General features: G+C 43.3%; 3 protein-coding genes across 9 annotated transcripts; 2 read left to right on the forward strand and 1 right to left on the reverse strand.

Annotated features, from left to right (window-relative positions):
• The first annotated feature begins 816 nt into the window (after positions 1-816).
• On the forward strand, positions 817-6,317 carry pkd2l1 (polycystic kidney disease 2-like 1). Its single transcript, XM_034552530.1, has 15 exons — positions 817-1,090; positions 1,633-1,746; positions 3,008-3,135; positions 3,230-3,483; positions 3,573-3,797; positions 3,883-4,111; positions 4,202-4,372; positions 4,459-4,640; positions 4,742-4,862; positions 4,951-5,049; positions 5,150-5,271; positions 5,439-5,556; positions 5,664-5,794; positions 5,890-6,001; positions 6,219-6,317. Exons 1-15 carry the CDS (start codon positions 817-819, stop codon positions 6,315-6,317), a joined length of 2,379 nt encoding a protein of 792 aa, XP_034408421.1.
• Positions 6,318-7,137: 820 nt separating this feature from the next.
• On the reverse strand, positions 7,138-15,105 carry tial1 (TIA1 cytotoxic granule-associated RNA binding protein-like 1). 6 transcript variants are annotated; one of them, XM_034551270.1, is made up of 14 exons: positions 14,622-15,017; positions 14,108-14,204; positions 13,792-13,890; positions 13,619-13,673; positions 13,435-13,522; positions 12,407-12,476; positions 12,113-12,187; positions 11,606-11,681; positions 11,239-11,347; positions 10,918-11,013; positions 10,683-10,767; positions 10,346-10,469; positions 9,760-9,962; positions 8,396-9,525 (listed from the first exon to the last, which is right to left on the reverse strand). In XM_034551270.1, coding segments are annotated over exons 7-14 (819 nt in total). In that variant the 5' UTR covers positions 12,115-12,187; positions 12,407-12,476; positions 13,435-13,522; positions 13,619-13,673; positions 13,792-13,890; positions 14,108-14,204; positions 14,622-15,017; the 3' UTR covers positions 8,396-9,401. The 6 variants fall into 6 exon arrangements, with proteins under 6 accessions (XP_034407158.1, XP_034407161.1, XP_034407159.1 ...); XM_034551267.1 differs by lacking the exons at positions 12,113-12,187; positions 12,407-12,476 and having other exon boundaries at positions 7,138-9,525; positions 14,622-15,016; XM_034551268.1 differs by lacking the exons at positions 12,113-12,187; positions 12,407-12,476; positions 14,622-15,017 and adding an exon at positions 15,029-15,105.
• A 1,424-nt stretch (positions 15,106-16,529) lies between these two features.
• Positions 16,530-22,001, forward strand: bag3 (BCL2 associated athanogene 3). 2 transcript variants are annotated; one of them, XM_034551266.1, is made up of 5 exons: positions 16,531-16,837; positions 18,835-19,170; positions 19,266-19,619; positions 19,732-19,976; positions 20,139-22,001. In XM_034551266.1, the coding sequence occupies exons 1-5, from the start codon at positions 16,667-16,669 to the stop codon at positions 20,824-20,826; spliced, it is 1,794 nt and encodes a 597-aa protein (XP_034407157.1). In that variant the 5' UTR covers positions 16,531-16,666; the 3' UTR covers positions 20,827-22,001. The 2 variants fall into 2 exon arrangements, with proteins under 2 accessions (XP_034407156.1, XP_034407157.1); XM_034551265.1 differs by having other exon boundaries at positions 16,530-16,837; positions 19,732-22,001.
• The last annotated feature ends 272 nt before the right edge of the window (positions 22,002-22,273 follow it).

Raw genomic sequence — 22,273 nt, forward strand, 5'->3', positions numbered from 1 at the left:
ACGGGTTGCAGGGGGCTTGCTGGGTTGGCAGAGGGGAATTGGCCAACAGACGAAGACCGCTTGATACAGATGGTCACAGTGATTCATATGCCCCGACGAATGTTCGCACGCTTAATAAATGCTTTCTGACAGTTGGCGTGTCAAAAATGAATGGGTGGCAGAGTCAAAAGTGCGTAATAGTAATGAGGAGGAGACAATCAGTGACACTACAATTACACTCCTCATTAATTTGGTCACAGTTGGCGACAGAAATATAATCGACGTGCATTTAATTGATTTGCTCAATGGGAGCCCGTTATTGGATGAGTTGTTCATCAATAGGGACAACAATGTGCTCAGCATGGAAGTAATTGAGAGGGCAAAACAGATGAAATTGTCTTTTAGCTGATGAATTATTCAGTCGTCCAACATGGCCTTGATGTTGATGAAGACATTTCCAGCATATTAATAAGTGGCGATGTGCGATGTAATAATATTTAGGTTGAAGCGAGATGGTTATTACATGTTTTCTGGTTATTTCATTGTATTCTACCTAATGCATTGAAAAAGTTACATATCGTGGACCAAATCAATGTGATGTAACCATGCAAAACAGGACACAGGTACGTCATTTTATTACTTCAATGTATTTTAACTGGGTCTCAATCTCAATACTACAAAAGCTCCACCGAGGACCAGCTCCTCCCTCAAGCAGGCTTATGTCATCCACTCTTTATAAACATCTCTCCAGCAGGTGCCTGAGAAGCTGCCCGTCCTGCTCTGCCTCACTTCCCTCTCTGATCTACACGCCAGCAGTCCACACAGGTGTCCATCAGCATGAAGTGCCCGAACAACCGGGCCGACAGCCACCTGACCGGGCAGGTGGAGTTGGACAGCATGGCCAACGGAGCCTGGGTCAACCAGGGCTACTGTGGCTCCCCTCCACCACCGCCCCGAGCTGTCAGCACCATTTACAACTCTCAGCCCCTCTTCCAGGGCTCCATGGACGGCATGTACAGACTGGACAGCCCCGGTCCATTCCCAGAGGAAGCACCATCCACTGACCGAAGCCTGGGGAAGGAACAACGAGGCTGCTGCTCCTTCATCAAAGGTAGGACGTGGGACCCACTCGGCAGTCTACAACAGTATGCCTTGGGAGGCAGTCCCGGTCCCGGTATCAACTCCTGCTTCCTTCAATTGTCCTTCAGAAAGACACTGAACCCCTAACCGCTCCCGATGAGCAGGTTGGCCTCTGGCTTTGCAGCCTCTGCAATCAGTGTATGAATGTGTGTGTGTGTGTGTGTGTGTGTGTGAATGGGTGAATTGTATAAGCTGTTGTGAAGCACTTTGAGCGGTCGATAGAGAAGAGAGCGATATCAAGTCCATTCACCGTTTACCATCTCTACATTACAGAGTTTGGATGACACCTAGCCAAGATCTGGACAAAAAACACCTCATCTTTCTTTGGTTCTGGTTCTGTTTGGGCCCATGAAATCAACTGATATGACCCTTTTTTTTCTCCAACATGACACTTCTGTGGACCATCATAATTTAGGTCTTTAAATGATCAGTACTGTATTTCAACCCAGGATCAAAGTGTCTACATGGTCTTTTAAATCATTGAGCATTGTAATGACTGTAATTTGTCTGTAGGCTTCTGGGGCACAACGCTGACTGAAAACACCTCAAACAACAGAGAATTGTTTGTCCGAACAACTCTACGTGAGTTACTGGTCTATCTGGTGTTCCTGGTGGATATATGCCTCTGTAAGTATTATATTATCCTACATGGAATATCCAATGTCTGTCTCTCGGTGAATCTTAGTTGCATTATGTTATTGGACATTTTTAAATTTCTGGCTGCCTTCAGAAAATCAGGCCAGGGACAGCAGATGTTTTACTGTTGATTGGTGTGCACTGTCCCTGTAAAATAAAAAAATACAAAACAATATTAATATGTATTCCTGGCACTCATGATCAGATGACATGGACACTTACACGCAGTATAGCACGAGAAAGTGTCCTGTAGACTTCTAAAATGTAGATACTTTAAGGGAAGTAGTGAAACCCCAATTTAAACTTAATTTTACATCTACTTTCCCGGATTTTATAATGACACTTGTTGAATTGACATGCAAGCATGAAAATGACTTCCAAATGGGGCGACTATGGGTCAGTGGTTAGCATGCCCGTATTTCAATCAAGAGATTGGCAGTTCAATCCCCGCCCTAGTCGATGTGTCCTTGAGCAAGACACTTAACCCTGCATTGCTCCCCGTAGCTGTGTCTACGGTGTATAATGTAAAGTGTCTTTGAGTATCTTGAAAAGCACTATATAAATTAAATGGATTATTATTATTAAATGCTGTTGTCCTAAATGTTCACATATTAATGGTTCATACGGTAACAGAGGGGGTTAAAGAGAATTCAAATGTGTTTTAAACCCTAAATGCATTACAGTATATTTTCATTGAATTGAATTACATATTTTGTTTGGTGTCCCTCTATAATTTTACCTTATTAGCAGTGTTGATCACCTTGTTAAAGTGTTCACCTTTCGGCAGGGCGTTGGTGTATAGGGACTGTTGGACTGTTGATTCACCATCAAAAAGCTTCCCCCTACTTTAATGCCAACCACAAAATGCCTTCCCCATCCCTCGGCCGACAAGCCATTGTCCATCGGAGCATTAGGAGTGAAAGGGACTCGAGCACTGATCCCTTGCTTTTTAGCGATAAGAGCATTTGTCCTTGTTGCTTTGTCTGGGTACATTTACATTGTTTGAAGAGGCTATTTGTGTCAGGCCACCGTGCTCTCTCTTCAAACAAAAGATGGCCTCTGATCTGGATCCATTTGACTGCAGTGACATAAACACAGCCAAACAAAGAAGTCTTCAATGAGCCTTGCGTGTCTGCTCCTGAGTTGTCTTATCTCAGACTGTTGAATAGAACAACATTTACAGCTGAGCCTGAGCAAAGCCAGATAGGAACCGCCGATTGGCAGCTAACAATGTGATGACGTTGTCTTTCAGTGACATACGGTATGACCAGCTCGAGCACCTATTACTACACTAAAGCCATGACGGACCTGTTTGTGAACACAGGCGGTGAAAGTGGGGTTAGGTTTCAGTCCATTGGCACCATGGCCGACTTCTGGATTGTGAGTTTTACTCCATGTTCGTTTGCCCCGTGTTTACAACAATGAGAATACAGTGAGACATGAGAATATGAAACTGCACCCTCTCTTGTTACAGTATGCTCAGGGCCCATTGCTGGACGGCCTCTACTGGACTAAATGGTACAATAACCAGTCCCTGGGCAGAGGAGACCAGTCCTTCATCTACTATGAGAACATGCTGCTGGGAGTGCCCAGAATGAGGCAGATCAAGATCATGAACAACTCCTGCAAGGTCCACAAGGACTTCGAAGATGAGATCACGGGATGCTTCGATGTGTACAACGACAAGAAGGAGGACGACCTGAGCTTCGGCCTCGTCAATGGCACCGCGTAAGCCGCTCACTGTTTTCCTTACAGGGTTACTTTGGGTATGCAGTCAGACTGGAGAAGTACAGCAACGTTGTCTTGTTCCTCTGCAGCTGGACATACCACACAGAGAAAGAAGTCAAAGGTTCCTCTCACTGGGGCTTGCTGACCACATACAGTGGAGCGGGATACTACCAAGACCTGAGTCGAACCAAAGAGGAGAGCGCCATCACACTGGAGGAACTGGTGGACAACCTGTGGCTCGACCGAGGAACCCGAGCAGCCTTCGTCGACTTTTCCACTTACAACGCAAACATCAACATGTTCTGTGTCATCAGGTGGAGAGCACTACTGACAATAGCAACTTTACCCATTGATTGATTCCATTGCATTGGTGGACTTAAGTTGTATCCGCTCTTTCAGGTTGGTGGTTGAATTCCCAGCGACTGGTGGAGCGATCCCTTCCTACCAGATCAGAACCGTCAAACTGATTCGCTACATCACCAACTGGGATTACTTCATCCTCGCCTGCGAGATGGTCTTCTGTTTATTCATCCTCTACTATGTTGTGGAGGAGATTCTCGAGCTGCGAATACACAAGTGCTCCTACTTCCAAAGCATCTGGAACATACTGGATATTGTTGTCATAATGGTAAGAACATGTCCTTCCTATTTGATTCAAACAGTTCTTGTTCTCTGATTTTGCTTTGCGTCAAAGAAGTATACTTATTCTCCTTCCCAGCTTGCCATCGTTGCCGTTGTCTTCAATGTTTTCCGAACTGTCAAAGTGGACACCTTGCTTGGCAAACTGCTGGAACAACCTGGTATCTACGCCGATTTTGAATTCCTGGCCTTCTGGCAAACACAGTACAACAACTTGAATGCAGTGAACTTGTTCTTTGCGTGGATCAAGGTAAAGTAACATCTTTTACTGAAACACATTCCTTAAGAAATGATCTGGGCTCAAGCCTCATCCCTGAGATTGGCTGTTTTCTTTAGGTTTTCAAGTACATCAGTTTTAACAAGACCATGACTCAGCTGTCCTCCACACTGGGTCGATGTGCTAAAGATATCCTGGGCTTCGCCATCATGTTCTTCATAGTGTTCTTCGCCTACGCTCAGCTTGGATATTTGCTCTTCGGGACAGAGGTTGAATCTTTCAGCACCTTCGTCAAGTGCATGTAAGAAGTGTCCAAAACTGCGTCTCGACACAAACTATCTGAATAGGATGATGATTGAGCACGAGTAAAGCGATCCTTTTGTGTTGCGCTTCTTTCTGCAGCTTCACTCAGTTCAGGATTATTCTGGGAGACTTCGATTACGACGCCATTGACCGCGCCAACAGAGTTCTTGGGCCGATCTACTTCGTTACCTATGTGTTCTTTGTTTTCTTTGTTTTACTGGTAAGCATCGGAAGGCAAACACAAGACGTTTTGATTTTAAAAGGGTAAAGATGGGCATTCTCATTCCCTTTATGTATCTGACCCTCAGAACATGTTTCTGGCCATCATAAATGACACATACTCTGTAGTTAAGGAGGAGCTGTCATGCCAAAAAGACGAGCTACAGATTACTGACATCATCAAACAGGTAATCAGATCATGTAAAAAAATGTTATATTAAAAAATCCATATATTTAGGTAAAGGTTTTTAAGAGTGACACACTAAATGTATTTCTATTTTAATTCAGAGCTATATGAAGACATTTATAAAGTTGAAACTTAAAAAGGAGAACATATCAGATGTTCAGAAGGCGCTACAATCTGGATCTGGAGAAATTGAATTCAAGGACTTCAGAGAAACCCTGAAAGGGTAAGTGAGAAAATATCAAAAGGAAGCTCATTTACTATTTGGAGGACAACGGGTGTATGGCGTACAGATTGTTAAGCTCCTTGAGCCAAGTTTGTGATGTTGGGCTATATCAATACAATTGACCTTACAGCGCATGTTCTAACCTCCCCGCTCTGATGATGTCGTAGGATGGGACACGCTGAACATGAAATTACTGCAGCCTTTTCCCGGTTTGACCATGATGGGAACCAAATTCTAGACGAAGACGAACAAAAGAGGATGAAAGTCGAGCTGGAGGAAAAGCGGGTTTGTGTGATCGTCTCTGCAGTTTGGCTTGTTTCGTTATTTAGCTCGACGAGCAGTGAAAGACATGGAATTCACAATGACGTTTCCCTTTTCTTTCTTTTTGTAAGGACGCTCTTTGCGCCGAACTCAACAATCTCGGAATGCATTATGGGAAAGATTTACGGGAGAATCTTCCTGCAACGTCTAACGAGGAGAACCACTCCGGTCATACGGTCGTGGATCAGGAACAGTTTCTAAGGTGGGAATAGGTTTTACATTGAACCTATAAATTGTCCTCAAATATGAGAAATGCGATTCCGAAAAACTGAAATACAGTTTCTCTCAACATGGAAGACTGGCCAGACAGGTTCTCCAGCTTGAAAGCTCTGTGGCAGGCATCGCATCCAGGCTCGAGTCGATTGTGGAGAAACTGGGATTACAAGAGGAAGCGAAAGGGAACGAAACGGCAAGGAAACTCACTGTGAGTATGGAAATAGATTAAGATTTCCATAAACCCTGTTGTACGCATCAAATATTAGCGATTACCTAATCGGCTACACTGAACGGTGTATCGACCCTACATGTAACGACTGTGTTGATGAAGCCAAAGAGGCAGTGATATAATAGAACGGCATAGTTTCTCTCTTACTTCCTATGTTCAACTTTCGATTGCCCCTGTCCAGAGCGATGATGCGGCCCCCGATGGGAGCGTCCTGGTGTGTGTGGACCGAGTGGCGAGACCAGCAGTTTGCACCAGCGCCGCATACGATTGCCGCATGTGATTCGCCTCCGATGGAACAGAACGACGGGTTATCTGGAGGTCAGCTGACACATTAGGATGAGAAGGTCACGCGCCGACGACCGTTTGTTTTTCCACTGCTTTCCAACGTTAAAAGTCTGGATTCTTCAAACCAACAATAAACTCTTAAATTACATTTCATGGAAATGTGTAAATACTGTATAAAAGCTGTTTTGAAAATCTTTGCTTACTAGGCGACCGCACTAGAGCTAATATGAAACGAGTCAGTGGTTAGCAGGTCCGTCTTTCAATCAGAGCATCGGTGGTTCGATTCCCCGGCTAGCCCTAGTTGATGTGTCCTTGAGCAAGGCAACCCCGAACTGCTCCCCACAGCTGTGTCTACGGTGTGTGATTGTCAGCTAAATGAAATGCAATGTTTAAGCTCAGATATGTAGGTTACATTATAGGCGACCTGAATATAAATCTACATATTAGTGTCGCATTAAAAAAACATTTATTTCAAGGGGTCGGTGAGAAAAGATAGTTATGCAATATAATCCAATATTATAATATCTGACTAAGTGATGCTTGCTTTGCTTTAGTCATTTCATGTTTATGAATGTTCAAGTTCTATTACAGTTGCTCAAAAGGCCCCTTGACTTGTTTGCACAGTGTAGAGATGTATCGACTAAATAACTCCCCAATTATGTTTGTATGGAGTACATAGTTTAATAATTATTCACCATCTTTGTCTACCTCCTGAGCTGCCAAAACATAATGTTGTAACATACAATTTTACAATGAATTCATGTTTTGCTGTGTAATGCAGGATTTATTAGTGTCCAATAAATGTACTGAACGACCAGGTTCAAATGTTTCTTTATTTTAAGTCACTTATTTTCCCGTTTTAATGGAAAATTGATTTCATCCTTTATTATTAAACATCATTTATATTATTCAGCTTATATGTATTATTGTCATAAAAGCAAATTGCCATTACATTCAATATTTTAAGCAACAAATGTATTACATGTCATAAGCGTGCAGTTCAAGCTGCAACATCACCTGCTCACAAACTGAGAAATGGGAAAATCCACAATGGCAAAGAATTTAGGTTTGTAATAGAGCCTCTGTAAATAAACACAAAGTATGAATTTACCGACACATCAATTAAGGCTTATTCATCAATCATATTGCTGAAATGTAATGATGGCATTTCTACCTACAGTCTGTACATTATTTCTAAAGTTTCATGAAGATTTGTGATTACGGTTGATATTTATACTCTTGGCCAACATGACCCTATATCTCATATATTTTTTTTTTTTACACAAACATCCCCCAGGTTTAATAAACAAACGAAAACATGACCAAGGTTGTCGGCTGAGTGTGATATACTGTACAGATGTGGCACACACGCAAATGGCAGGACATCTTTGAGGAACCCTCGTCAAAATTTGCCGGTCAACTTAAAAATAAAATACGTTACCTGGAATATGAGGAACGAGTCTGCAAATACTGAGAAATGTCAGGATGCACTAAAAAAAAAAAGTGCCTGCTGTCCTGAACGAATCAATGACACGTTTAGGCACCCTTCCACTTTCGTAAAAATAAAACATCCCAAAAATCAGTAAGCCTAAATAATGTTACAATTTGTCTTTTAGTGTCCAAGTCAAGGAAGTGACTAAATAATTTGTGATGCAAAAACCATCAGGGGTTGTTGGTTCAGGTGCTAAATTAGGTTGAATGTTATTTGTAGAAAATAACAGCCATTAGAAAGCCATGACTATAAAGTAATTAGTTATCGAAAGGGGGGGGGGGAAGAGACACAATATGGAGTATTCAATACCTCTCCAGCCCTCAGAACCCGTGAACTTTACAAAGCTTTTCTTTATCAAGGGGGCCGGTGCTAAAGCCTTTACTGAGAGATACAGGACTACAAATGAGTCAAATATAGGTTACATTAAGGTGGAAACTAAAATGAATCAAAAGTCTGCAAATAACATGCTGATCACTCGGATACAAAAAGAAACGTCTTTTCTTTTCTTTCTTTTTTTTGCTTTTAGAGTTGTGTAGATGACAATTTTCTTTGTACACAAAATGTACCCAAGAGACACCACGTTTGCAGAAATCTCCTTTAAAGCCACAGTTGTTTATACAAATAGTCTTTTCACATGTACCGAAAGGTAAACTATCATGGCAGGGCCTCTATTCACTACGCATTTATCATTAATATATCAAAACGGGAATGAATTTCTAGCTATGAGCTGAAGCTCAGCCCAGACCAACTTTTAGCAGGTTGGTTCATTCTTCTGGCTCAGTGCAGATTGTAGCACAAATTCATAACCAATAACACTCACTCGATGCCATTTGACAAACCAACCTAAAAATGAATGTAAGCAATGCATGAAGACTTGAGTGAAGTTTTGTATTCTGTTGTATAAAATTACAGAAATATGCAGTGAAAGTATGACAAGTAAACTAACATTTTTGACAAGTCTGTAACAAACAAACACTATATTTAAAAAAACATATTGGCATTTTGAAAGTGGATATTGTTTACATGATTTAAATCCTTTGTCTTGTTCCAGTGAGATGTAATATGATGGCTTGTAACTCATCACAAATACCGTGGCTTTTATGTTTTTATGACTACATGTTTTGCTCAAATTCGGAATACGGGAGGGTAACAATTACATTTTGCAGGACTACACTTACTTTTTGACGGTTTGGCCCATTGGTTAACTTATCCAGTGTGAGATCAGAGGCATTAAAAAGGTGTAATGATGGCTGTCCAGTAAGCAAGCCAAGGCTACTCAGTCCTTCGTCACACACCGGGTCTGGTTTCACACGGCCACACATTCAAAAGGTTGGAGTGTCCTTTAACGTCTACTTTGACCAAGACAGTTGGCCCAAGAGCACTTTTCCATAACAGAACTACAAGTGATGATCATATTAACTATTTCTAAATTAACCGGTGCTTTTGGAGCAATGATTAGCTACAAAGGCGTTGTGAATATGGCCCCCTGGCCTTCTTCAAACACAGCGTCTGCCCAGATGAAAGAGTGCTGTGTGTCTAAAAGGGTTGACCAAATCCTCTTGGTTCTACACTTAGGTGGGGGCCGGCTCACTGTGTTTGGTAGCCAGCCATGCTAAAGTTGGCCAGGTTGGACAGGACTTGAGCGGGTGGGGCCGCAGCCTGGCCTGACTGGGATCCAAAGCCCTCCACCCAGGATGGTGACTGGGACTGCCTGCAAAGATGCCACAAGTACCCAGTTAGTATGACCGTGGCCACTGCGTATAAAGAATGATAAATAATGAACAAATAACTGCTCCCCGTGTTGAAAGGGAAAGTAGTAGTTTAAAAGTAGAGCATGGTCAATTCAGAATACTTTAATGAGAGTTAAGTCTTCTGACCTGTGACAGTATAGTCACACAAGGAGGTTTATGATTGAATTAAATCCATACAACTAAATGAAACTCACTCTACTCCAAATCCTTGCTGGTTCCACGTCTGGCCGTACATGCTGTAGGAGGGAACTTGCCACCCATTTGTCACATACTGCCCATACTGCTGCTGCTGCTGCTGCTGTTGTTGTTGTTGTTGTTGTTGCTGCTGCTGGTGTTGCTGTTGTTGTTGTTGATTCCCATAGACCTGATTCCACTGACCCCACTGACCGTACTCAACCTGAGTGACAAACAGAGAGAAAGTGAATCCATGTCCTTCGTGTCCCAATAGCTTGATGCTCTTACATAGCTCAGCAAATGCTACAAGAAAATGGGCCTTTTAATCCTAGTAGTCTACCATTTCACTCCGAAAACATATCTTTTGTAATAGAGCATCTGTTTTTGTTTCATAGTTAATATATAGGTTAAAAAGAAAGACTTCAGTGGGACTCTCGTGTTGAGGGATTAAGACGCATCCCATTGACTGCAATGTCCCTAGCTCATTCTTCCCATTTATCACTTCATTTCCTGTCATCTCTGCTAAAGTTATTTAAGAAATGCCCATAAAAATACATATTGTTTTCAAAATCTTATCAGATTCATTATCAGTGACGTTTTCCCTACCTGCTGTGGATTCTTTGCTACGTCCGTTGATTCTTTGCCCCAGAAGCACTTCACTATGTGTCCTTCAATGGCCGTGCCATTTACTGAAACAATGGCATGGGCAGCACTGTCGTGGCAGGAAAACCTTTTTAAAAAAAAGGGAAACGGCAGCTTAGCAGTCAAAGTTATCAAATTGATGTCAGGCGATCCAGAAAACACAGTTTGTTTTGAGGTGAAGACAAACGGAGCGTAAAAGGCCACCGACACCCAGTCGAGCGCTGGCTGACCATCATTGAGTCATGCAGTGTGCTCGTGTCGACATCTAGAGGCCAAATGCTGAACTGCACCGAGGCGTTACCTGATGAAAGAGTATCCTTTCTCTGGGAAAACTCTGATTTCCATTATTTGACCAAACGGTGAGAAGGTCTGGCGCATTAGGTGTTCTGAAAGAGTCAAAACAGGAAAGAGGTTATTGTGGTTATCTTTGAGGCTACACGAGGAAAGTGTTTGGTGAGCAATAAACCCACTCGTGACTCGTGTCTCGTGTAGCTTGCCTTACGGGCTTGTGCATCTTTAGAAAGCGTGACACTTGCCTGACAGTCCTGACTGGATCCCTCCACAGTACACAGTACAGTTCTGTGGACTGGACTGAGTCAGCACGTCATCGAACCGCAGCTGCTTTGAGCCGTCTAAAACAAAACAAACAACATTTCTTAAAAGGGATGTTTCTACACACAAGTTTATGCCAAAATCAAGCTGTGATGAATGGCCCACATGATAAAAGAACCTACGCTCCAGTATTTGTCGATAAATCCAATGGGATATATTAAAGTCTGGCAGATCTGCCAGGTGAAATTGACTCGCCTTGGAAGTGGAAATCCCTGGTGTGGGTGTGCAGGCACTTAAACACTTACTGTCCTGGACACTTTTTGGAGCTGGTGGTTTACGTGTTGCCCAGTTGGTCCTGATTTGGCGTCCTCCAAGCCACTGTCCCCCCATGTTAATGATGGAATTCTCTGCATCCTGTAAATCCAAAATCAAAAGACAGTTACCCCTCTGAACGGGATGAATCTGTAAAGTTTACTAGCGACTAATACGCCGTTCTCAAAAAAATATACATTAGTTTATATTATTAGTATATCTATGTCCCGTTAGGAGGATTCAAGATGTTGTCGACTATGATTACGTTCATTTGATTTACTATGAATGCTTTAAAAAAGTAGGATAATAAACAGAAAATAGAAATAACCTTCAGTCTGTGTTCTTGCACTGGAGCCTTACCAGTTTGTTGTAGAAGGACACAAATCCATACCCCTTTGATTTGCCTGTCGTCATGTCCTTCACAACACGGGCATCCCTGGAGGGAAACGTGAAAACAACTTCAGTGCACTTTTCAGCTTTAACGTTTCAAAACTAAAAAGGAACCACGCAAAACAAACTGGACTACTCTACTCTGTCCTAAATGAATGTACATTAGCTATGATGACCTTGTGCTGGGCACTGACTTGTAAAATAACTTCAAAGCAACACTTGAGAGGACAAAAACAAGTACAAAAACATGCAGCCTATAGTACTGTTTTTAAATGATTTCAGATGATTTAATGGGTCCTTGCCACTAGAGCACCACTTCCTGTTCAATTTCAACAGAACACTACTTATGTAAATTCACAAAAAGGAACAGATTAAAAGGGATTACCATGCATTCTTAAAATCTGCGGCTGGTGCTCTCACTACAAATATAAATATATAGAACATATCAAAAGAGAAAAAAGGAATTAAACGGCATACATGGCCTGTTAACAGATTTCTTTTTTTTCCCTGGTCAATTCTTTACCACCACTATGGAGTATGGAGTTTGGGGAGCTGCAAATTTTTGAGAAATTGACATTTTCAGAAATTTTGTAAGAGGATCATTTCACTACAAACAACACTATGCAAATCAAAATGAGACAATTTAAACATCGATTTAGAGGAATACATTGAGTGCTGGAATTTGTTAATCTAAGCTAGATCATGTTAATACATAGCATCTACAAATAAAGACATATGGAAAGAATGGAATAAATAGAGAAAAAAAACTACATCTGAGTCTCCAGAGTGCACAGTTCCTTGCTGTTAGCCTTCAAGCTCCTGTCCAATCCTATGAGCATTTCTGTAAAATAACCAAAGTGCTATTACTTCACTGAGACCCACAACTAAAAGCTGTTCAGGTTCATACAAACAGCTTACATTTTGCTGACATAACATGTACTTACCACACCCTTAAAATATGCACACAAAAAAAGAAAGAAAAAAGAAGCAACAACAAGAGGCTAAAAGTTGACACTTCAGTCATAAAAAATACACAATAATAAAGCTCTCAACAACTTACAGGTATTGTGTTGGAAAGTTATAACTGAAATGAGACTGGCAAAAGAGCAATACATGTGTTGGTAAAAGGTGCAGTCCGATATTTACTTTCATGTGAAAGAGTATAAATGTATGTTGGTCCATCACAATTAGGTTTACATGCATGGATGTAATGCCACTATTGAATAGAAATGTGTCCAAAAAAAATACACCAAGATGACGCAAAACTGAATTGGTTCTCCTGAATATTAACCATCTCTGTAGACTTCTTGGGTTTTCACTTTGTGTTAATGTTTTTTCTTAATATACTTGGAGAAAGAAGTGGCGGCTGGAAAACATGCAAGAACAGCGAGGCCGGTTGTTCATGGTCAGACCCCCTCAACCCCTCGGACACCAAGGTGTCCCAGTGTTTCAGATCAAACCATTGATTTTCTTTTTACAAAACTAAAGAATTCATGCGAGATCAGATGTGGCTTGTAGACTGTTGAGAAGGTACAACAACCTTCAGGAGGTCATCCCTCATGGACCAATGTTTGAAATCACAATATACATGAACTTAACATTACTACATTTAAGTCACCCCATATTGTATGCATGTGAACATAGTCATAGACAGTTGTTTCAGAGCATATGTTTATATACGATTATTAAGAAGTAACTTAATATTTCCCAAATTTAGATAAATCAATATGCTTACATTGTGGCATTCCATTTTTAGTACTGCACATAAAAAATGATTATCCTTCTAAGTGGAAACTTACGAGATTTTCCCAAAAGGTGCAAATGCAGCCTTGACATCCTCGGTGGTGATCTCAGGGCTCAAATCTCCCACAAAAACATGGAAGTGATCTAGAAGGAAAAACAAACAAAAGGAAAGAAACCATTTACTATTCTGTGGTCAACTTTGATTTCAGCGGATTAGGAAATCGATAGGTGAACACTTACTGGATGTGTCTTTCTTCTGGCTACTTGGAGTGGTGGCCCAGTTTACTTTGACCTCCTGGAATAATATTAAAAGGGAAACTTTAAAATAATGACAGACACTCTGAGAAAGGACCATTGTCCCCACGAGGAACAAGGATCACAGGGGAATTCAAGCAGTCGACTTATTGTCCTACCTTTCCTAGTATCTTCCTCCCGTTCATGGCTGCAAGAGCTGCAGCAGCATCTCTGTGTTCAAAGAACTCCACGAAGCAATAGGGGTCATTGCTTGTATGCTGCACGGGGCAAGGTCAAACACAAAAGTTCATAAGGTTGGTTCCACTCCACTATTTAGGAGACAAATGTGATGTCACTGCAGCAACAATGCGTCTAGTTTCTTTGTATTAAACGAGCTATCATTCCAATGCATTATCTGACGTTGGATAACAAGTTGGACATGCCCCCCCCCCCCCCCCCCTGACGTGAAAAACAACAACAATCTTGGCTGCTTACCTCTGTGATCATTTTACAACTTTTGCAAGGTCCGATCTGGGTGAAGAGTTGCAGAATCAAGATCTCCGTTACATCCCTGGAGAGGTTTCCCACATACCTGCAGAGGAGAGAGGGGGTCATTCGGTGAGAGTAGTTTACTCAAGGTAAAGGCGAGGTGGTGGTGCACATTGTGACCAACTGGCGCGTGCACAGCTAGGTTACGTGTGGGTGTTACCACGGTTAGTCGTTAAATTAGCTCGTAATGTGACGTTATTTTTTTATTAGCGTTAACGTTAGCTCGCCCGACGTTTCTAACGGCTGTCGAGACTGCCTCCGCCGTTAACTCTCCAAACGCGTGTCTATTTCACCGTATGTTGCACAACCGGACAGGAGTAGCCTTAACGCGGTGTCGTGTGGCGGTATTCTCTGGGCTGTGTACGTTGGACAGCGGGTACCGTTAGCTACGTTAGCCACCCGGTTACCGACGTGAGCAAAGCTAAGAATACCGGACAGTTGGACACCTCGCGTTACTCACAGGGTCTTGGGGTAGCTTTCGTCGTCCATGACCGAAACCGACAGCTAACGTTTACCGATTCCGGTGAACCCTGTTAATTAACTAGGTACAACAACTAACTAGCTAACTAGCTTAGAAGCTAGCTAACCGGGCGCCAGGGAAAACGTCACGCTGGGAGTAAGGAGAGATAGCGAGCGAGCGTGCGTGCGTGCGTGGGTGGGTGGGTGGGTTTCGGTGTCTCTGAAAACAAGAGCCCCGGCGAGCCGAGGTCAGAGTGAGGTAACGAGTAGCCACCATTTGTACAGTTTCAACCAAGTTTGAACATTGGAAATAATGAATTTATTAGTAAATTAATAATGACAAAACAGCGAACGCGTTTAGCAATTTATTTATCATATAAGGCAACGGAAGTAATTTGCGCAAGAGACCTTTATTTTGAAGTAGAATGCAAGGGTGAGCTTGTTTTAGCGACCGGCGTCTGGCGGATCGTCCCAGTTTCTCGAACCACGGAGACCTTTCTGGACCTGAGTCTATATAAAGTCTGTGACTCATGTGAAGGCTCCAGTGTGAATTACTCATTCATGTTTTGATTAACACATTATGTCTCATAGCAATTCCAACTGAACAAAATGTGTATTAATTACCACTGACTCATTCAGAGATACATATTTGAATATTCAATACATATATGGTATGTCAAAGTATATGTGAAAAAATTCCGCTAAATCATGAGACTGTTGAATTACAGAATAAAGTGCTGTTATGCCTCTGCATAAGGAAACATGCATAGCTGTCTGTCACAATGTATTTCAATAACAGCACTGGGGGGCGCCAAAGACACTCTTTTAGTTGTTTTTGACAGGTGTTTTTATTTTGAGGGTCATTTTATTTAAAGGCCAACAAGAACTAGTGCTCCTGTTTAGTTAAATTAGAAAAATATCCATCAAAATACAGAGTTTTTGTCAGTGGTTTCAATTCGTATAGAGCATCAGGTCTCTACTCAATAAAAGCAACTTCTGAACCACCTCCCAACTCTCATAGATGGCAAGGCAGGACGGGCGGTGGGTTACCAAATACATATCCATGCAGTGCGGGTTGATAGGTCATGTCCCTAGGTCATAGCATGCTGGACACATCAACACCATCACTGAATGAAAAATCTGACCGTCCATAAGTCAATGTGTCTATAAAAGAAGCAATGGAGGGGAAAACAAGTCCTTCCCTTCATTTAAATCTCCTGTATTGCGTCGCTATCGATAATAACGTATAACACGTATTAATCCTATTGCATATTTGCTATTGTCACTCTCCTGTGTCCAAAAATAGACACCAGTCGTCTTCTACTGCAATCGCAAGAAAAAAGATCCATGATGTGATTTCACACAGACTTCAGCCAAGATAAATTGTTTATTTATTTGGGACATTTGCTAGTGTTCCCCTTGAGCTGAATCGGAGTAGTCGTGAGATGCACGTTGCGCACCGCCGCGCGTCCGTGGGCTTAATTGTGCGCCGCATTCTAGCAAACACAGACGGATTTATCCCGTGGGAGTCTGAACACATCTATTTGGGGAACCCATTTCGATATGATAAAAGCGTTGGGATTCCCATATCTGTAACACACACAAAAAAAATCGTTCTCAAAAACAAAAAGAATGTGTGGGGTGTGTGTGTGTGTGTGTGTGTGTGTGTGGGTGGGTGGGTGGGGGGGGGGGGGTGCTCCAGAGGAATATCAGGGCGAATACGAATTCCCCCGTGAGCAGGAGCTAAAATGACCGCCACGGTTGGAGCACGCACTTTCTCCACAGCTGCCGCAAAAACATCCTCCTCCAGTGCGGAGACAAACACATGCAAAGCAATGCAGACCAGAGGTTTACTTTGTGGCTATGTTTGTGGGGGGTGGGGGGGGGGGGTGCTGCTGGTGGAGTATCCAGCGCCGTCCGCCTCCAACATTAACCCGGCTATTTCGAGAAACTTCCAGCCCACTTTTCCCACGTCACTTCAAGGAATCTTTAAAGCGTCCGTCGCCGGGAGTGAAACACGTTTCGGTACTCGACCGCAGCAGCAACATGAACGGCGTGAAGACGCAGTCGCCGATATTGACGACGGCCAACAATGACAACGACCCTCTCCCCCTCGGCTGGGAGGTCAAAATCGACCCCCAGACCGGATGGCCCTTCTTCGTGGACCACAATAACCACACGACGACCTGGAATGACCCGCGGCACGACGCGAAAAAGGTAAAAGAGGGAGCGGAATAAAGTTGGCTCGTCCGACGTTGACGGCTGTCGGCTGTACAACTTCTGCTACGGCGACTTTTTTTTTTTTTTTTTTTGTGACATTTTTGTTTATTTAATATCGAGCTCGTGCGTGTTTTTTTTTTTTTTTTTTTGGGGGGGCGGGGGGGGCGTTGTTTATGAAGAGAAGCGTTGCGCCGCATCACTGTTGTACATTAATCTTGTTGACTGGAGGCCTTGTTCGGCACCGCCGCCTCCCCCTCACGGACAGCTCATAAGCCCGTTATAACGGGTCATCACCCCGCTATGTTCCCCGTGTCATGATCTGAACACTATTATTACCCGGTGACTCACCGTGCCACCTAGAGTCGAGCTCCCAGCGCATTTAATAACAATGTCTTTCACGCGACGTGCAGCTCATATTCAACTTTTCCCTTACAAGGCGTGAAGGCGGCTGCCGCTCACGTTCGGTGGCGTCTCGAGGCGCAGGCTGCTTATCGCGCCCAGCACTGTGTTTAATACATGTGGCGACAACACGTACAGGTCTGCAGAGAACCCCCCCCACCCCCTACCCGACCCCCACCCCCCTCTGACAGGCTGCCAGTTGCTAATCTTTCGTCTCGGAGAGAGACGGTGTTGTCCAAAGTTAGTGTCCCGAAGAATCTGCTAGAAAGAAACAGCTGTCGGGGGATAAAATTGGTGCAACGGCGCTGGCAGCGTGCAGTGAGTGTCCCACACAGACGTGACTGCAGAGGGCAATAGGGTCGTTCGCAGCTACTTAGTAACTGTTGGTCTCGAAGATGACACTGGTTTACATATTAATGCGAGTTTTGTTGTTGTTGTTGTTTTGTTCTGGAGGCGTTGTTGTTTAGTTAGTGGCCAGAGGTAGAAGGTTGAAGAGTGCTGAGTTACCAGAATACTTGTTGCTCCACAGCTGTCACGTGCAGGTGGCTATAGTCACTTTGTACACTATTAGAATAATACAAATATTTGTTTTCTCTTTTGGCTAAAATAAATGATGAGTCTCATTGTCCGACATCCAGCCTGCCTGTTGACAGTGCCATTGTAGTATTTAGGGAGATATCGTGCTATTTTTAAGTCAGTATAAATCCACTTAGTGGGAATATAAGTGTGGTATACATTCAAATGTGTTCTGGTATTATGTATACTCTATTTCATGGTATTAGAGCAGCAGTGAGACTGACGCGAGGAAGACATTCTGTGTGTGCCGTGATGACGTCTAGCTGTTAACATGTTAGTTTGGAGAGTGAGCCGAACTGTTGCATGACACAGCCGGGTGAATGATGTCCATCTTATTGTGGAGCTCAGTTTCACAAACAAACTAAGCAATTGTCTGACAGGAAATGAGCGCAAGTCCACGTTAATCAGAGGTGTACTTTGTTTATCAAATACTCAAGAGGTGATACATTTGGCATCCCCCTGTTTCACATTTTAACCTGTGACCTTTGCAGTTATCTCAGGCCTGAGAGAGCTTTCCAATTCAAAAATACCTTTGGTTGTATGTCTGGAATACGTTTTTGCAGACAACATGTTTAGCAATTTAGTTTTGGATTTACTTTATTTAAATCTAAATCTCAGAGTGGAGAAGATAAGCAAGTGCCAATACAATTCACGAAAGGAATGTGCTGTTACTTCCTTTACTCAACTGTAAGCAAGAAGAGCTGGTTTTAATTTTTTATTTTTACAAAAGGGTTTCATTTCATTTTAACTGCTCAAGAAAAGCCAATCACCTGTCAGCATATTTAATTTGATATTTGGTCATAATTGACTAGATTTGTTAGGCTTAGGGATCATAATTTCAGCCAAGTTTGTAGTGTTGACTGTAAATGACTCGAAACACATTTGTGGTTAAACCAATGCTAGTTTTTCCTAAAATGTTCTTTGGCATTCTAGAGTATTTTATTTAGTTGTTTACCTTTGCTGGATCATGGCCTATAAATAATAACCAGTTAAACGATATACTGTTGGCCGTGTTTCAGGTCAGAGAAGTGTCAGCCAATGGACCCAACATACCACCAGAACCAAGCCCCCAGGAGTTACAGAAAACCTTTGTGAGAGAGATGAAGCACCCAATTCTGCGCCCAGGTTACGTTCCTATCCCTGTCTTCCACGAGGGCGCGGAACTGAGGCAGCAACAGCATCCGTGTTTTTCCTACATCCATCCAATCGCTGCACAGAATATCCGGTCTGACGGGCGGACGCCTTCCCCAACGCCAGGGCTCCACTGCAGGCCCAGATCCCCTTTGCATGGACCTTTGGATAGCTGCTCCGTTGAGCCTGGAAAGGCCAGCTCGCCTGTTTCACACACAGCAGAGGTTGGATTTGAGTATGCATGCTGCAGGACTGTACATGCCAAATAAATAAACCAAATACGTGATTCTCACTGTTTTAATTTCCAAATGTTTTCTAGGTTTACACCGCCCCGCATCACCAACCCCCGCGGCCCAGCAGCACTGGTCTTCAAGCAGGTTACATCCCCATCCCGGTGATCCATGAGGGTGGAGGAGGAGGCCAAACACAAACGCAGGCTCAGTTGAACCCCTCCGTCTACTCTCAGCGCATCCCCTACTCGGAGCACCAGCAGCCCTTCTATCGCCTTCAGAACGACGAATGGCCGGGCTACACTGCAGCGATGCCGCCCCCCCGGGAAAGAGCCTCTCCCGTTCCGATTCCCCAGCATCGCGACGCCACTTCTATTCACCTCCAACCTCATATTAGAAGCCAGTCACCTATTGTAACGCAGGTGCTGGGAGAAAGACCACAGGTACTTTTTTGGGATGTTTTCACGTGGATTTTTCCTCATGTTCAAAAATGTGAGACCTTTCTTGTCAGTATGTGTTGACCTAGATTGTGACGACTTTTTTGTTACTTCTAAGGCACAGCAGCATGTCCTCACCAGAGACCCGCCCCAGAAAATAGAGCAGGAGCAACAAGGCACTCAGCAGAAACCCGAGAACGCGCAACTCCCCCAGCCATTGCACACGGAAGCTGACGTCCAAAAACCTCAACAACCTCAACAGTTCCACCAACCACAACAGTTCCACCAACCACAACAGTTTCAGCAGCCACAACAGTTTCAGCAGCCACAACAGTTTCAGCAGCCACAACAGTTTCAGCAACCACAACAGTTTCAGCAGCCACAACAGTTTCAGCAACCACAACAGTTTCAGCAGCCACAACAGCCACAACAGTTTCAGAAACCACAACAGTTTCAGCAACCACAACAGCCACAACAGTTTCAGCAACCTCAACAGTTTCAGCAGCCACAACAGCCACAACAATTTCAGCAGCCACAACAGTTTCAGCAACCTCAGCAGCCACAACAGTTTCAGCATGCGTCACCTCAGACATCCCCACCACCTCAGACATCCCCACCACCTCAGACATCCCCACCACCTCAGACATCCCCACTGCCTCAGCATCCCGAACAGTTTATGCAGTCACAGCAACAGTTCCAGCCGCCCCAGAAACCAGAACAACCACCACCACAACAACACTCTGCAGATATCACAGTTCAAATACCTCCAAAGCCCGAGCCCCAGGACACGACGGCTGATCCCCCAGAGGTCCAACCTGTAAAGGTTGAGGCTGAACAGGCCGCCCAGTGCCCAGTCCACCCGGGCTTGGCTAAGGTGCAGCAGATAGTCGGAAGGGTTGCTAAGCTGGAGCAGGAGGTGAAAAGCTTTGACGGAAAGAAGAATGGTAAGAAGTACTTGTTACTAGAGGAGCTGCTGACCAAAGAGCTCTTAGCACTGGACACGGTTGACCCAGAGGGTCGTGTAGATGTGCGGCAGGCAAGACGGGACGGAGTCCGTCGGGTTCAGACCATACTGGAAGGACTGGAGCAACTGGAGGAGCAACCAGCCAGGCCTGCAAGTGAGACGGCGATGGAGGGAGACGACCTGGCACCGAAAGGAGAGCCCAGAATGATCGCCAAGGAAAACGTCGAGCTGGCCAAGGAGATATCATAATGACTTCACACTTCATAATCAAGAAGGGAGAAGGATAACCTGCTTTATATTTGATTGAGAACGAGCCCGACCCGGCTAGCTCTCCTCCTCCTCCTCCTTTTATCTACAGCATTTGTGGAAGTTGCATGCATTGATTAACGGTGTTGGTATTTACTGCCATTCAGCACATACTTGATGGTAGCTCAGCGATCATGTTTTTCAAGCCAATGTTGTTGCCTTCTATGTTGTGCCGATGTCTTCATAATAAGACAGCTGTCATGATCAAGTTGTTGTCAACAATTTCTAGTCAAATTTAAGTTTGAATAAGAGGCCTTTTACTAAATATATGGTAAGAAAAGCAGAGGTATTTTCTTAAGAAATGTTACGTGTGGTTGCCTTTTGTCTTGATCAAATATTGTACGGAGCTTTCCTTAATCCAGTCAACGAATCAGTCGGTACACAAAAGTGCAAACATTGGGGCTTTAGAGCAGAACTCACTGCAAAACTCAGTCAACAGAAAAACGCATTTCCCCCCTTTATAGCCGCGTGGCCATGGTGGAGCTGCTTTGTCCCGGAACACAATGAATATGTCTGTTAGATGCTGCTTTTTTGGGTGCATTACTGATTTTGCTGTCTTTGCCATCATTGATATGTAGTATGCTGAAGCATCAGCAGCACTTCATTTGAAATATATAAATTACACGAGTTTTGATTGACGTGTTTGTATGTGCATTGTTTTACTTGTTATTTCAAACACTATATCAGTATTTATATCATATTGTATTTTGGTACATTTATGAATGTGTGATGACAAATGGAGGCGAGATATGCATCTTACTTGAGATGTCAGACAATCAGCACTTTGGTGTTGTTAGAATGTATAACTACCACAGCCACAATGTGTAATGACGCTAACACACAAAAACAGCCTGAAAGAGACGAAGATCAATCTGTCACTTTCAAACGGTTTGACATTATTTTTAAGATGACGCTAATTGTTTGTGTAGTAATTTTGTCACTATAATACGATCATAAAGCCACCTGTGAGGTATATACGGGTCACTGCCTAACACACCTTTACAAATGATGGATTGTGGTGTTGTGTTAATCACAGTTTATGAGTAGCAGACTGATGCATTGTTGAAAGCAAGTCACATTGGCATGTTTGAAAATAAAAAAAACGTATTTGACATGGATTTGGACTAATATTTGTGTTCCCACAGACCATGTCGAGAATTAACTTGAGGATGTGAAGATGTGTCCCTGACAGTATTCAGCTGACTTAAGTCTGGTTTAGTTTTCCACTGAAGGGTTGTTCCCCTCAGAGCCCCCCTTAGCCATAACTGGGACACATGTTGCCCCCTGGGGACACTTAAAGTGGTGTGTTTGACCCCGAACTGTAACAATAGAAGAGGGACTTAATTACTATTGTTTGATGAGTGTTTTACATATAATCCCCAATCAAATA

This window comes from Cyclopterus lumpus, chromosome 15, assembly GCF_009769545.1.
Source record: "Cyclopterus lumpus isolate fCycLum1 chromosome 15, fCycLum1.pri, whole genome shotgun sequence".
NCBI classification, from domain to species: domain Eukaryota; kingdom Metazoa; phylum Chordata; class Actinopteri; order Perciformes; family Cyclopteridae; genus Cyclopterus; species Cyclopterus lumpus.